The sequence below is a fragment of the Melanostigma gelatinosum genome (genome assembly GCF_949748355.1).
Source record: "Melanostigma gelatinosum genome assembly, chromosome: 5".
Classification (NCBI taxonomy): domain Eukaryota; kingdom Metazoa; phylum Chordata; class Actinopteri; order Perciformes; family Zoarcidae; genus Melanostigma; species Melanostigma gelatinosum.
The window spans coordinates 14,255,472-14,269,077 of record NC_136638.1 but is presented as its reverse complement, the minus strand read 5'-3'; the positions used below and the strand labels follow the sequence as shown (position 1 = coordinate 14,269,077).

Here is a 13,606-nt window from a genome sequence, read left to right as displayed (position 1 = left end):
CTTCAGTTTCCTCTTTGCACTCATTCTTATAATACAGAGATTTATGTTGTTATTATTGACATAAAATGATCAATGAAGCGGTATCTTCACTCGAAATAATGTTACTTAAAATTATTTCAGTAAAATATTACTGGTGATGGCTGCCAGCAATCATACCAATCATTTGAAAGACAGAACAGTTGAGGAGTACTTAATTGAAATTGCAACATATGTCATTCGACAAGTTCTAAAACTAATAGTTGACATGATTGCAGAGTAGAGGAGAGCCTGAAGATCACACTTAAACTAACACAATCACATCTCCACATACATACACTGATAACCTTTGTAGAGGAGCCCCATCTTCAGGTGACATTTGTAACTTTTCACAATTAAATCAGAGCAGGTTGTTTTTAGAGGGACACAAGCCACAGAAAAGTCAGGAATGCTCCAAATAAACATCTTATTTCATGTTTGCCCTGTCATGTTACAGCTGCCATGAGATGTTAGCTGTCCCACTAAAAGAGACATGCCCCCTCTACACTCTCTGTTTGCAGTTAAATAACTGTTTGAGGCAAAGATTTTAAATGATTCTACAGTTCACAGAGAAAGCAAAGACAGAGGACACTTTTCTTTCCCCTCTTACTCCATTAATCATCTCATGACATATCAGATGTGTGACCCTTTGGAAAAAGCCCAATCACCTATTATGAATCACTGGCCCACACTACTCTACGGAAAGTTGAAAGTAACTCAACCTCAACCAGCTAACAGTAAAGTGCTGCTTACCAGTGGTGGAAGGTGTACTCAAATCTTTTACATAAGTAAAAGTAGCAAAACAACAAAATAATCTGAACAAGTAAAATCTCTGAATTAAAAATTTTACTGAAGAAAAAGTACAAAGTACAAGCATCAAAATATACTAGAAGTACTAAAAACTAAATGAAAGTACTCATTATACATACATTTCAGAGAAAATAAATGATATTATAATACTGACGATCATACTCTGCTGGGTTGCAGTCAAGTCTTACCTTTATCCATAATAATACATTATAATATATTTGTTCATTTTATTTAGTAGTATTAATCAGAATCTGCAATGTAACTAGTAATACATTTATCATATAAACATATTGGAGTGAAATGTACAATATTTGCCTTTCAAATACAGTGGAGTAGAAGTATACAGTATAACGGAAAATGTAAAAACTCAAGTAAAGTACAAGTACCTCAAATTTGTACAGCACTTGAGTAAATGTACTTAGATATGTTCAACCACTGCTGCATACACACTGATACATCAGTAATACCAATCTAATGATCACATATTAAGGCCTATGTTGTTGTGTGCCTACTTTTCCTTCCGTAAATTATTTGAATACTTCTTCAAACCTTGGGTTATTTATGATTTTTATTTTAAATCTATCTATTAATATTGCAACATCATGTTGAGGAACTATACTAAAGTGGTAACTGACCACCTATGCTTTAAGAAACACAAAATATCTACATTTTAATAATGTTTCTGAGCTTGGATAAGAGAAGGGTGATTCTGACAAATGCATTTTCCGTCCCCAGGCCATTACTACACTTCATCAGGAAATATGATTAGAATCTTTCTAGATGCTATTTGGGTTTTATCTAAAAATAGTTTTGGTAAACCACATGACGTCTCTCAGCGTTGTCATGCTGTTGGCGGTAAATGTGGCTACATTTCATGTATTTGCAAAAAGCCCCTGAAGCTTCCACTCCTGTTACTCAAACCATCTTCCATGTGAAAAAAACTTGTAAAAAATAAATTAAAATGGCCTGAGAATGACCATTAGATAGATAGATAGATAGATAGATAGATAGATAGATAGATAGATAGATAGATAGATAGATAGATAGATAGATAGATAGATAGATAGATAGATAGATAGATAGATAGATAGATAGATAGATAGATAGATAGATAGATAGATAGATAGATAGATAGATAGATAGTTACTTTATTAATTCCGCAAGAGGAAATATTTTCGCTACAGCAGCAGTTATGGTACAGGTAAATAAAACAAGAAATTGTAAAAATAGTAAAAATATTAAATATCAAACACAAATATCAAATGCAAATATCAAATGCACAATATATACAATAAGAAGAATAAGAGAGTAAAAATATTAGATATAAAAATGCACAATATATACAATGAAATATATTAAATTAACTAACTAAACAGCAGTGCAAAGATGTAACCAAACAACAAACAAACAACAGTGAAGCGGTGTTATAGTTATAAATGTCTGGTTTTAGATACAGTGCTACAATCCAAGTAAAGAATGAAGTTTAATTTTGAAATATTACAACATGTAAATAAATGTAAATGATTCGCTGGAATTTCTCAAAAACAAAACAGCGCGCCTTTTACTGTATCAACAAATGAACCCGGCCAGCAGCGTTTTACCTCCCACAGAAAAGCATTCCCTCGTCGGCTAAACGAATCAATAAGCTCCGGTGAGCGTGGACCAATCAGAGCAGGAGAGCGTCAGAGGCGGTCAGCCAATAGGCAAGCGTACAAGATTTAGGCTAGTGCGCCATTTTGCTGCGTCCACAGCCATCCGGCAAGATGGTCCCCTTGCTTTGTCTCAACCTGACCGGAGTTGTTTCGGTATTCTGAGGCTATTCCTGCTTCTGCACCATCATACAGCTGCAAATTAGATTGAACTCGCCCCTTATACCAAAAACGAAAGGTGTCTATACAAGTCAAGACATGGCGACGGTGAAAAGCAGGTAGGAACACCGTTTAGCTTGTTTGTTTAGACGAAGTCAATTCTGCATTGATTACTGTAACTGCGAGCCGGGCCGTTGGTGTCTAGCTTGCTAGTTAGCACTAGCCTAGCAACAGGCTAGGCTAGCTGAGTTGTAGCTATTAGCTGCTCAGCCGGCAAGGATTAAATTCGTACACTTGCGCACTCAGATGTGGAACGTTATATGTGGTACATGGTATTTGTTAATGTAAACAACCATTTAAAGCGCAATTATGTTTGTGTTGTAGCTGGCTACATGTTAGTTGTTACAGTGCTACTTTGGATGCTTCTAGGTAACGTTACTACCAGGCTGCCGTTAGCGCGCTGGTTCGTGCCAGTGCATCACCAAAAAGGAGGCCTTGGCGTGCATTTTTCCGATGCATGCATTTGGACGTTTTAGTGCACTGTCGAGATTGCAATTTAACCAGGGCAGTGTGGGACAGTGGAAATAAGTAGTTGCGAATTAACGGCGACCGCTATAAACCTGCTAATTATAGCGAGCCTAAACTTGGCATTGATAGTCAGGAGTTCCTGTGTTGTCAAAACATGGAGGTTGAGGATAAAGAAGCAGCACGGAGCTGTTAGATGCAGAAGGGTGCGCTGCTTGCACTGACACTGGATTTTGGATACATTTCGGGCTGGTTGCTGCTGGCAGGACTGAGTGATGGCTCCACACAGCGGATAGCTAATATCTAATCAGCACATTGTGATGACGCCAAACTGCACAATAAACGGCGCTGCCTCGCTCCAAATACACGCGCGTAAACGCATGTAATGTAGGCGATGCGCATATTTAATTGTATGAATATATATATATATAATCACACAAGGGATGTAATCGGTTGATCGTCAATATTAACTGTATAAAGTAAAGTCTAGTATTTCCCCCAAAATAGACTAAAAACAACCAAAACATTGTCTGGAACCTTTGACTTAACCAGTATAAACATGTCTGTAATAAATATAATTCTGTGTATTTATTGTCACTACTCTATCTAGAAAATATGTGTTTCAAATATTCAAATGGCTATGAAAATATATATATACATAATAGATTTTTGGTAATAATTCATCCAGGGCTGCTGTGTATTTTACATCTTATCATGGCCTGTTACATGTGTATCAGTGCTCTGCTGTCTTATACAATATGCACGTATTTCTTGCTTGTCGTTTAGTGGAAGAATTGAGTTTTGTGCCAGGCAGCTATGAAATGTATTTTTGAAGTTCTGCTGCTTTGAATTCAATTAAATACGCAAATGATGGAACCTTGAACACAGGCTATGGTAATACAGAAATGGTGGAGTTGTGATATAAAGTACTGATCAGTATAGGCTGTAAAAACACCGCTTGCTTGTATTTGGTCTCTGTAAGAAAAATAAAATAATAATCCTATCTACATATATTTACAAACTGAAATCTCTTTAATTCAGACACAACATTGTAAAACATCTTAATTCACCAGTGTGTTCATCGGGAAACAAATCTTCAAATGTCTGCAGGTAAAATGAGTCTGGCTTCTTCTGAATCTCACCGAGATCAAATGTCAGAAAAAGCAGAGGAGGTAAGTCTGCAGCTTCTCGGGTTGTCAAACAATGTGTTTTAACCTCCGTGTGATTTTTACACAGAAAAAAAGAAATCAATTAAGGCATTTGTTTAGTGTTTTTGTTCTTAACTGTCAAGCTATTTAAATATGTCTTGTATTCTCTTCAGCCTGGAAGCTCAACAGAAACTATGAAGCCCTCTTCTCGCAACAAGAGGTGAGGAGCTGTATGGTCTTAAATGTGTCTGTTATTGTTTTGCTTGCTAGTAGCATGTTCTCAAAAGACACTGCTGGAGATATTAAAGCTGTGTGTCAACTCGTTTTAGGAAGCCCACTACTGTATCTAAGCACACTGGACTGAAAGAATCCGACGCCTCCGCTGAGAGTGAAAATGAAGGTGCCACTTCTGACAGTCCTTCAGACAATAACACAAGTAGTGCATCTAAAGGTATGAACTATGGAGGTACTTGTTGGTCTTTATCAAGGTACTGTTAATGCCGATTTGACACTTTTCTGCTTTTGCCTCTGTTTAGGCACTTTAGTGATGAGGCCAGCTGGAAATGATAATAAAGGTGCCATGAAGCTCAGAGTAGATTTCAAACCGAAACATACAGGTGACTGAATTCCATTATTTGGAAACTATTTATTTTTGGTATGTGGATGATGAGAACAAGCATATGGTTTTAATGTAAATGGCCTGGATTGCCTGAAAGTAGAGAACAAAGTGAAATGAAGAAAGTGTCAATTATTGATTTATTTTTTCCTCCTCATCACAGATGATACCCTGCAGAAGAAGATAAACTGCACTGCCTGTGGTAAACAAGTAACCCAGTTTCAGCGCAACGCTGTGCACGAGCATCCTGCTCTCAAAGTACTCATTTGCAAGGTAGGAAAGTTCAAATATACTTTCCAACTATTTTCATCGCCATCATAGGGAAGCTCCACACTGATATTTTTCGGTCTTTCCATTCCGGATGTCTGACGGAATTATTTCCTCACCCTCTAGTCATGCTACAAGTATTACACAAGTGATGACATCAACAGGGACTCTGATGGGATGGATGAGCAGTGCAGGTAAGGCATTTTACACTTTATTTGTTAAATTGAAGTAATAAGATATGAAGACTAATATTGGCGGACGGGCTGGGATCTCTAAAGAACATGACATCGCATCATGATGATTTTAGTTTGACATGAAATTCACACGAAAGCTTGTTTTTTGTTGTGTTCAAAGTTTTTGACATTTTATACATATGTTTTGGCTTGGTCTTTATCCAAATGCCAATAATTTAGGAAATGATAATATATGTGAAAACCTCAATTGCTTTATGCCCTAAACTTTGTTGAACTGTTCCTACCCAGGTGGTGTGCTGAAGGTGGCAAGCTCATCTGCTGTGATTACTGCAACAATGCCTTCTGCAAGAAGTGCATCCTGCGCAATCTGGGCAGGAAGGAGCTGTCTGTCATTACTGATGAGAACTCAAAGTGGCACTGCTATGTCTGCCGGTCAGAGCCCCTCCAGGATCTGGTCTCCAAATGCCACAGCATCATGGAAAAACAAGAACTCAAGGAACGTAAACCAGACAAAAGCGAGGAACGCGAGAGCAAGAGACACAAGAACAAAGCAGTCAAAGAGCACAAAGCCATTGTCAATGGGAAAGAACATGCCGAAGGCTCGGGGACCATGACATTCTCCTACAAAAAACTGCAGGTGCCCAAAGAACTCATAAAGAAAGCAAAAAAGCTTGTTGAAACTACAACTGGTCTGAACAATACATTCATCCAGTTCATCCAACAGGCAGCTGAGGAGCAGGGAGATAAGTCTATCAGGTATCGGCATTTGAAAGCCTTCAGGGCCGTGCTTGCTGATTTGAAAAAAGCCCACAGTGCTTTGGAGGCGGCTTTGGGGCCTGAATTCAAAAACATGGAGTTGCAGAATGGTAACGAAGGGCAACATATTGTGAGAAAGAGCACTCATGTTGTGTCTCCTGTAGAAAACGACCACATGGATAATATGACTGATGCAGCGGAGGTGGCTGACGACCTAGCAACAGAGGATGCAGACAACCAAGCAGCGAAGAAGGCTGACGACCTACCAACGGAGGAGACGGCCAATGACGTGGCGATGGAGGAAGCCGATGTAGCGGCGGAGGAGGTCCCCGACATGGCCGTGGATGAGGCTGATAACTTAGAAGCGGAGGAAGATGAGGAGGCTGACCACCCTGCGGCGGAGGAGGCTGACCACACTGGGGAGGTGGAGGAGGCTGACCACGCTGAGGAGGAGGCGGAGGAGACTGAACATGCTGAGGCGGAGGAGGCTGACCACGCTGAGGAGGTGGAGGAGCCTGACCACGCTGAGGAGGTGGAGGCTGGCCACGCTGAGGAGGTGGAGTCTGACCATGCTGAGGCTGAGGAGGTGCAGGCTGAGGAGGTGGAGGCTGACCACGCTGAAGCGGAGGAGGCTGACCATGCAGCGGCGGAGGCAGACATGAGGCAGCATAATGAGCAGGGAGTGTCGGATGAGACTAAAATGAAAGACAACCAAACAGAAACTGATGTAACCAAAAAGACAATTAAAACTGAAGTATGTGACGATGGGCTAGTGTCCGCTGGTGAAATGTCTCTAGATCACGACATTATGTCTGTGCCTCCTTCGGTTCCAGAAGAGCTTTTTCAGATGGTGGAGAGTCTTGCGGATTCCACCATGCTCTCGCAGTCCGACACCGATTTGGTCACAGACGCTGTTAAAACGTCAAATGGAAACTCAAAAGCCTCTCAACCTCCCCAGCCCAAGGTGAAGAACCTCATAGTCAAACTGACTCCTGTGCCAGTCGTGACGACACGTGGTTCAAGGTCCTCCAAAAACAAAGACAAGGCTGCCGAGACGCAAAAAAAGTGTGAAGAAGTTCGTGGGAAGGAGAAAGGCGATACTGCTAAAGCAGCAGCAGATAGGACTGCCAGCCCACCACCCAGCCGTCGCTCTAGTAGATTGAAGACCACTCCCCTGAGGAAGCAGGCTGAGAATAAGGGCAAAGAAGAATCCTCAGAGTCAGAGGAAGATGGTAAGGGCAAGGGCAAATCCTCCAAGAAATCCAGTAACAACAACAAAGAGACTGTGAAGGAGACCAAGGATTCAGAGATGAAGACAATGGATTCTGACTCTGACGAAATTCCTAACATACTGCTGGAGAAAGCGGCAGCAGGCCACAGCACAGATGAGGAACAGGGAAGCACAAGTGCTAAAAAGTGTTTATTCAAACTCAAAAACACATCCACACAGGATACAAACAAAGCGTCCAAACGCAAAAGGAAGTCTGAAAGCTCTGATTCAGACTTGGGGAACAAAAGTAAAAAGACGACCAAGAATAAGAAACGGAATGGCTCCGACTCAACCAACTCTGACTCTGACCAGGAGAAGGAGACTAAGAGTAAATCGACCACAGCGAAGAGGAGATCTAGCCGTGTAAAGAAGCAGGATGAAGCCAAAGAAGAAGAAAAGAGTTCACCTGAGAGGAAGGCAGCCAAGCGGAGAAGGTCTTACGAAGTGAAGTGCAAGGGAAGGAGCCCCAAAGCAACCTCCAAGCTACAGATGTCCTCCAGTGAGGAGGAGGAGCAGGCTGAAGGTGATTCCGGAGAGGACAGCGACGAGCAAAAGATCAAGCCTATTGTGGAGGATAACGTGGTTGGAGGAGGAGGACCTTTCCGTCAGTCCTCGGGTAATTCTTTCTAGAACCCTTTTCCCTCAGCGTCCATGAGTTACGTAGTTATAAGTTAAACATTCTGGGAACCACGCTCATTCTCCTTCTTGCCGAGAGTTAGATGAGAAGAACATTCTCATGTCTGTAGGTAAATACAGTGCCTTACATAAGTATTCACCCCCTTGAACTATTCTACATTTTGTCATGGTATAACCACAGATTAACATTCATTTCATTGGGATTTTATGTAATGGACCAACACAAAATAGTCTATTTGGAAGTGGGGGGAAATATTACATGGATTTCAAACTTATTTATTATTATTTACAAATAAAAGTGTTTAGTGCATATGTATTCACCCCGTTTACTGTGAAACCCCGAACAAAGATCTGGTGCGACCAATTGCCTTCCCAAGTCACATAATTAGTAAATAGGGTCCCCCTGTCTGCAATTTAATCTCATCAATACACCGGTTCTGTGAAGGCCTTGGAGTTTGTTAGAGCATTACTGAACAAACGGCATCATGAAGACCAAGGAGCTCACCAAACAGCTCAGGGATAAAGTTGTGGCGAAGTATGAAGCAGGGTTAGGTTATAAAAAAACATCCCACGCTTTGAACGGAGCACCACAGAATCCATCATCAGAAAAGATGAGACCAACATTGTTTTACTTTTTAGCCTCCATGCAAAACGCTGTGTGTGGCGGAAACCCAACACTGTCCATCGCCCTGAGCACACCATCCCAACAGTGAAACATGGTGGTGGTAGCATCATGCTGTGGGGATGCTTCTCTTCAGCAGCTACAGGGAAACTGGTCAGAATTGAGGGAAAGATGGACGGAGCCAAATACAGGGCAATCCTTGACGAAGGATGCATATGCAATCAACACTTTTCAGATCTTTATTTGTAAATCATTTTGAAATCGATGTAATATTTCCCCTCCACTTTCAAATTATGGACTATTTTGTGTTTGTCCATTACATAAAATCCCAATGAAATACATTTTGTTCCATGACAAAATGTAGGTATGTCCAGGGGGTGTGAATACATATGTAGCTGGAGCCAGCAGGCAGTTAGCTTAGCATAAAGCTAGCGTAGCTTTGTCCAAAGGCAACAAAGTCTGCCTACCAGCATTTCTAAAATCACTCTGAACATCTCATTTGTTGTGTATTGAGTAACTCCCTGGAGTCTTGTGTAAAAGAGAAATATGAATTCTATGGCTGGTTCATAGACCTTCTTTTGCACTGCACAGTGGAAAACCAAAGTTTACAACCAAGCTGTAGATTTCTCTGTGACCAGAGTGAGTTTATGTACAGGGTTGCAGGAAACAACGGGCAGTGTGAACTGAGCATTAGTCAAAATGTCAAATGAGTCCTTCCATTAACAGCACGTGTGCTATTTTGTTGTATAGGAGATGAAGAGGATGATAAAGAGAGAGTCTCTCAGGATTGTGACGACGATGACGATGATCCTGAAAACAGGTACTTGCAAAACAACAAATTGTAAAGATGGAGGCAATCAAGAGGCATGTCTACATCATTCAAGGTCCACAGTGAAAGTTGTATTGTTTACTAGGTGTTGTAGGAAATGTAAGGCTTTGAAAAGGCTATCAGGTAGAGCTGTTTAATCTAATATCGTAGCTCAGGTCTGACGGCCTATTGCAATACTTTACTCACCAAGCCCAGTGTGAAGGCTCACAGCCTGGTCTCCACTGAAGAGTGTTGAGTAGCTCCAAGCACAACTTGATATCACATTCCTGTGACGTAATAGTAAGTTGCAGAAGAGCCTTTCCTTTCTTTATGTATTTACTTGTGAGTAAATGTAACATTTTCAGTCATATTGTCATCAAACATAATCAATTATTTGTTTAGAAGTCACTTGATTCAAGAAAGGAATAATTTACATTTACAATGAGAGTCTATGTTCGTCAAGTTAACTCTTGAAGCACATTTGATGTGATTGGTGTGAACCTCCTTATTTTTTCTGTTTGTCTGACCTTCTTTTAATTTCTCCTGAAGGATTGCAAAGAAAATGCTTCTCGCCCAAATTAAATCCAACTATTCTTCTGGAGCAGAGAGCTCATCTGATAATGAAGGAGCAGATAAGGATGACAAATCCTCCAAGAAAGCTAAAAAGGAAGATGGCGAGGATGATGCCGATGAAGAGCAAGGTAGTTTACCACCTGGTTTTGATATAAATAAGCCTCTTTTATTGTGCATCATCTCAAACTATTGGTTTCTCTCTTTTGAAGACGAGGATTCAGAAGCCTCCAGTTCTGAAGTTGAAGTGAAGAAGCGTGGAGGACGCCACAAATTGCTTCGTCATAAACTCTCGCTGAGCGAGGCTGAATCGGGAGAGGAGAAAGCTGCCAGTAAAGACAAGAAGAAGGGGGGCAAGAAGAAGTCAGGGCAGAAAGGTATTTCAGAATCTTTCATTTTCCCCGTGTGTCACGTCCAACAACACGAGCACAGATATCCTGACCTCTGATACCGGGAGAGTGACTTTTGTTTCTTCGTCTTTCTGTCTGTCCCTCAGTTCCCAGCGATGACTCTTCAGACTCGGACTTCGAGAAGTCAGAGTCCAGTGACGAGTCGGGGATAAGCGAGGAGCTCAGCGAGGAGCTCAGCGAGGAGCTCAGCGAGGAGCTCAGCGAATCAGAGAACGAAGGGAAACGTCGAAAGACCAGGTGAGAAGAGGGAGAACTTCAACCAATCAATAGTAACTTATTACTGCCACCTGATCTGGATTGATCTCCTGCTGCTCTTGCTTGAATGGATTCTGCTTTGTGGTTCTGTAGAGCTGCCAAGAAGAAGGATGATGCAAAACAGAGAAGTTATAAGCAGCAGCAGAAGAAGAAGAAGCGACGCAGGATCAAAGTTCAGGATTCCTCTTCCAGCAATGAGAAGGTGTTTGAAATGCAGAGCACTCGTGGTCTTGAACTGCCCCAGAGTTTCTTCTTTTCTACAGCAGGATTTGCCAGGTGGACGAAATGGATCCACATAACTTTTACTAGTCAAGTCACGCACGACACATAAAATGTGATTTGAACTTACCCCTGGAGGGTGTTGTGAGGAATATTGAGGGCACAACTTAATCATGGGGCTGCTGGGCTCCTGATCAGAGGCAGGGAATTATTTTTTCCTGAGGGCTGAAGATCAGAGGGCTCAATTTCATGCTTATTTCCACAGAGTGGAAAGGAAGACGGTGATGAGGATGACGAGGAGCACAAACAACGCAAAAAGATCCGCAAAATCCTGAAGGACGACAAGCTGCGGACGGAGACGAGAGATGCGCTGAAAGAAGAGGACGACAGGAGGAAACGTATAGCGGAGAGAGAGGCACTCCGGGAGAAACTTCGAGAGGTAAAACTGAACTGTTGTTATTCTGAAGCACAGGCACGTTGTCTGTTGACAGCACAGGCTCTCCTACCACAGTCCTACTTATACCGCAGCTAACGGAGGTTGTATTGACTTGCATTAGGATGTATTCAAGCTCTACTCAGTAAATTGAGAATTAGACAAATGTGAATTATAATGCTATCATGACGTGTTCAAATGGTATCTCCTAAAATGTAGTTTTTGGCAATAAACCTGCCTTGTTTGAAGGAGATGTTTCCCCAGCAAAATAAAAATAGATATTAGAGAATGAATTATGAAGTTTAACTTACTAAAACTGGCTCCAAGCAGCTTATTATGGATTAAGACTACTAATGCTAAAATGTTTTTCATCAAAGCAAGTATTTACAAATAAAAATGCGTGTATTAAAAATACAATAATATATTTCTTAAGCATATGAATTGTGTTTTTATGCAAAGGTAACATTTCAAAGTCGGTGTTAAAAACAGTTGGTTTGGAGCTTAGTTCTTAATATAGAAAATTTGAATCAGCAGATCAGACTTTTAAAAAATCGGAAATGACAATTTCTGATTATTTTTTTTGAGATGCAATTGGTGAGTCTCTAATATAAATGTATCTGGCCAGATGGGTAACAAGTCTGATAATTAGCAGCCAGCCCTACTAGGTGACAGAAGGTCTTAACAATAATCTATTAACTGTGGTAAATGGTGCTGCTTTTTTCTTAAAGCTTTATTAAACATGTCATAAACCCTGCATTTTAAGATCAAAACAACCGGATGTGTGTGTGACTCTGCTCTCTGTCTCTATTGCTCATCCTTATTCAGGTGCTGGTGGTGACGGAGTCTTCCCATGTACCCTGTCAATGTCCCATCACCACCAAACTGGTGCTGGATGAGCAAGAAGAGACCAAGGAGCCGATGGTGCAGGTGCACAGGAACCTCGTCACAAAACTCAAACCTCACCAGGTTGACGGTGAGGTCACAAAACAAAATACCCTGTTTTCTGTTTCTTATAATTGCATCCACATTTTGTGAAATTCCATGAACTTCTGAGTTATATCGCCGATTTCATTTTTATCCTCAGATTCTGTCTGTGTTTTCTGCATCATGGGCAGCTTGTGCCTCATGTTAGCCAGAATAAGCCTGCATGTGAAACACGGAGATGCTCTGGACTAACGGCCACGCCTCTGTTTTTGTGTTTCATTCCAGGGGTGCAGTTCATGTGGGACTGTTGCTGCGAATCTGTAAAGAAGATCAAGAAGTCTTCTGGCTCTGGCTGCATTCTCGCCCATTGCATGGGTCTGGGGAAAACTCTGCAGGTATGGAGGAGAGAGCAGCACTGAAGCTGCTAAACATGAATCTTAATCTGTCTGATATGAAAAAAAGTTGTTTACAAACTGTGGCATTTGAAGCCTAATACAACATATTTTGGGTTTCACAGACCTGCGATAGTGCATGAATGAACTGTATATGTAATCTGCCACCATGAGCCTGTTAAACCCTGATGAGTTAATCCGTGTTTGCGGACCAATGTGGTTTAACAGTGTTGGTCACATTTGACTGTAGTTCTGTTTTTGCCCTGTAGGTGGTGACGTTACTTCACACTTTGCTGCTTTGTGAGAAGCTCGAGTTCACCACAGCACTGGTGGTTTGTCCCCTGAACACTGTCCTTAATTGGCTCAACGAGTTTGAGAAGTGGCAAGTAGGACTGAAGGATGACGAGAGTCTAGAGGTAAGGAGCTGCCTTGTTACTATTTGACAGCGGTGCCATTTATTTTTCATTTTTTGTGTGCTTCTATTTCACTCCTGATGTATGGTTTCTCTGTCTATCTTGTGTCTACCAGGTGATTGAGCTGGCCACAGTGAAGAGGCCACAGGAGCGTGCATATGCCCTCCAGCGATGGCAGGATACGGGAGGCGTCATGATCATCGGCTACGAGATGTACAGAAACCTGACGCAGGGCAGGAACATCAAGAGCAAGAAGCTCAAAGAGATCTTTCAGAAGTCACTGGTGGATCCAGGTACAGTGCTATGTTTGAACTGCAAGTAGACGTACATTTAAAACATCCCTCTCATATATGAGGTTGTTTTTTTTTTTTTTTTTTTTGTGAGAATGAACAGAAAACAAATAAAATCATCTGATGGGTGACACTTTCACTTTTGTTGTCTCAGAATGACAGTTTTGTAGCACAGTGATCTCAGTCACTTCTTTAATCGCACCAAGATTACTTTCATTACACTTC

General features: G+C 41.4%; 1 protein-coding gene across 2 annotated transcripts in view; it reads left to right on the top strand.

The window, feature by feature from the left end:
• Positions 1-2,604: 2,604 nt before the first annotated feature.
• Positions 2,605-13,606, top strand: part of atrx (ATRX chromatin remodeler) — a 28,731-nt gene continuing 17,729 nt past the window's right edge. Inside the window, exons 1-18 of one of the 2 annotated variants that reach the window (XM_079269005.1) lie at positions 2,605-2,752; positions 4,269-4,330; positions 4,480-4,526; positions 4,636-4,757; positions 4,843-4,923; positions 5,086-5,195; positions 5,316-5,383; positions 5,672-8,025; positions 9,418-9,487; positions 10,025-10,176; positions 10,258-10,422; positions 10,542-10,692; positions 10,804-10,912; positions 11,195-11,368; positions 12,188-12,335; positions 12,572-12,681; positions 12,948-13,094; positions 13,207-13,384. In XM_079269005.1, coding sequence (XP_079125131.1) covers positions 4,274-4,330; positions 4,480-4,526; positions 4,636-4,757; positions 4,843-4,923; positions 5,086-5,195; positions 5,316-5,383; positions 5,672-8,025; positions 9,418-9,487; positions 10,025-10,176; positions 10,258-10,422; positions 10,542-10,692; positions 10,804-10,912; positions 11,195-11,368; positions 12,188-12,335; positions 12,572-12,681; positions 12,948-13,094; positions 13,207-13,384 — 4,243 coding nt within the window. In that variant the 5' untranslated portion in view covers positions 2,605-2,752; positions 4,269-4,273. Of the gene's footprint in view, positions 2,753-4,268; positions 4,331-4,479; positions 4,527-4,635; positions 4,758-4,842; positions 4,924-5,085; positions 5,196-5,315; positions 5,384-5,671; positions 8,026-9,417; positions 9,488-10,024; positions 10,423-10,541; positions 10,693-10,803; positions 10,913-11,194; positions 11,369-12,187; positions 12,336-12,571; positions 12,682-12,947; positions 13,095-13,206; positions 13,385-13,606 lie in introns of both variants that reach the window. The other variant, XM_079269004.1, reaches the window with a different exon arrangement.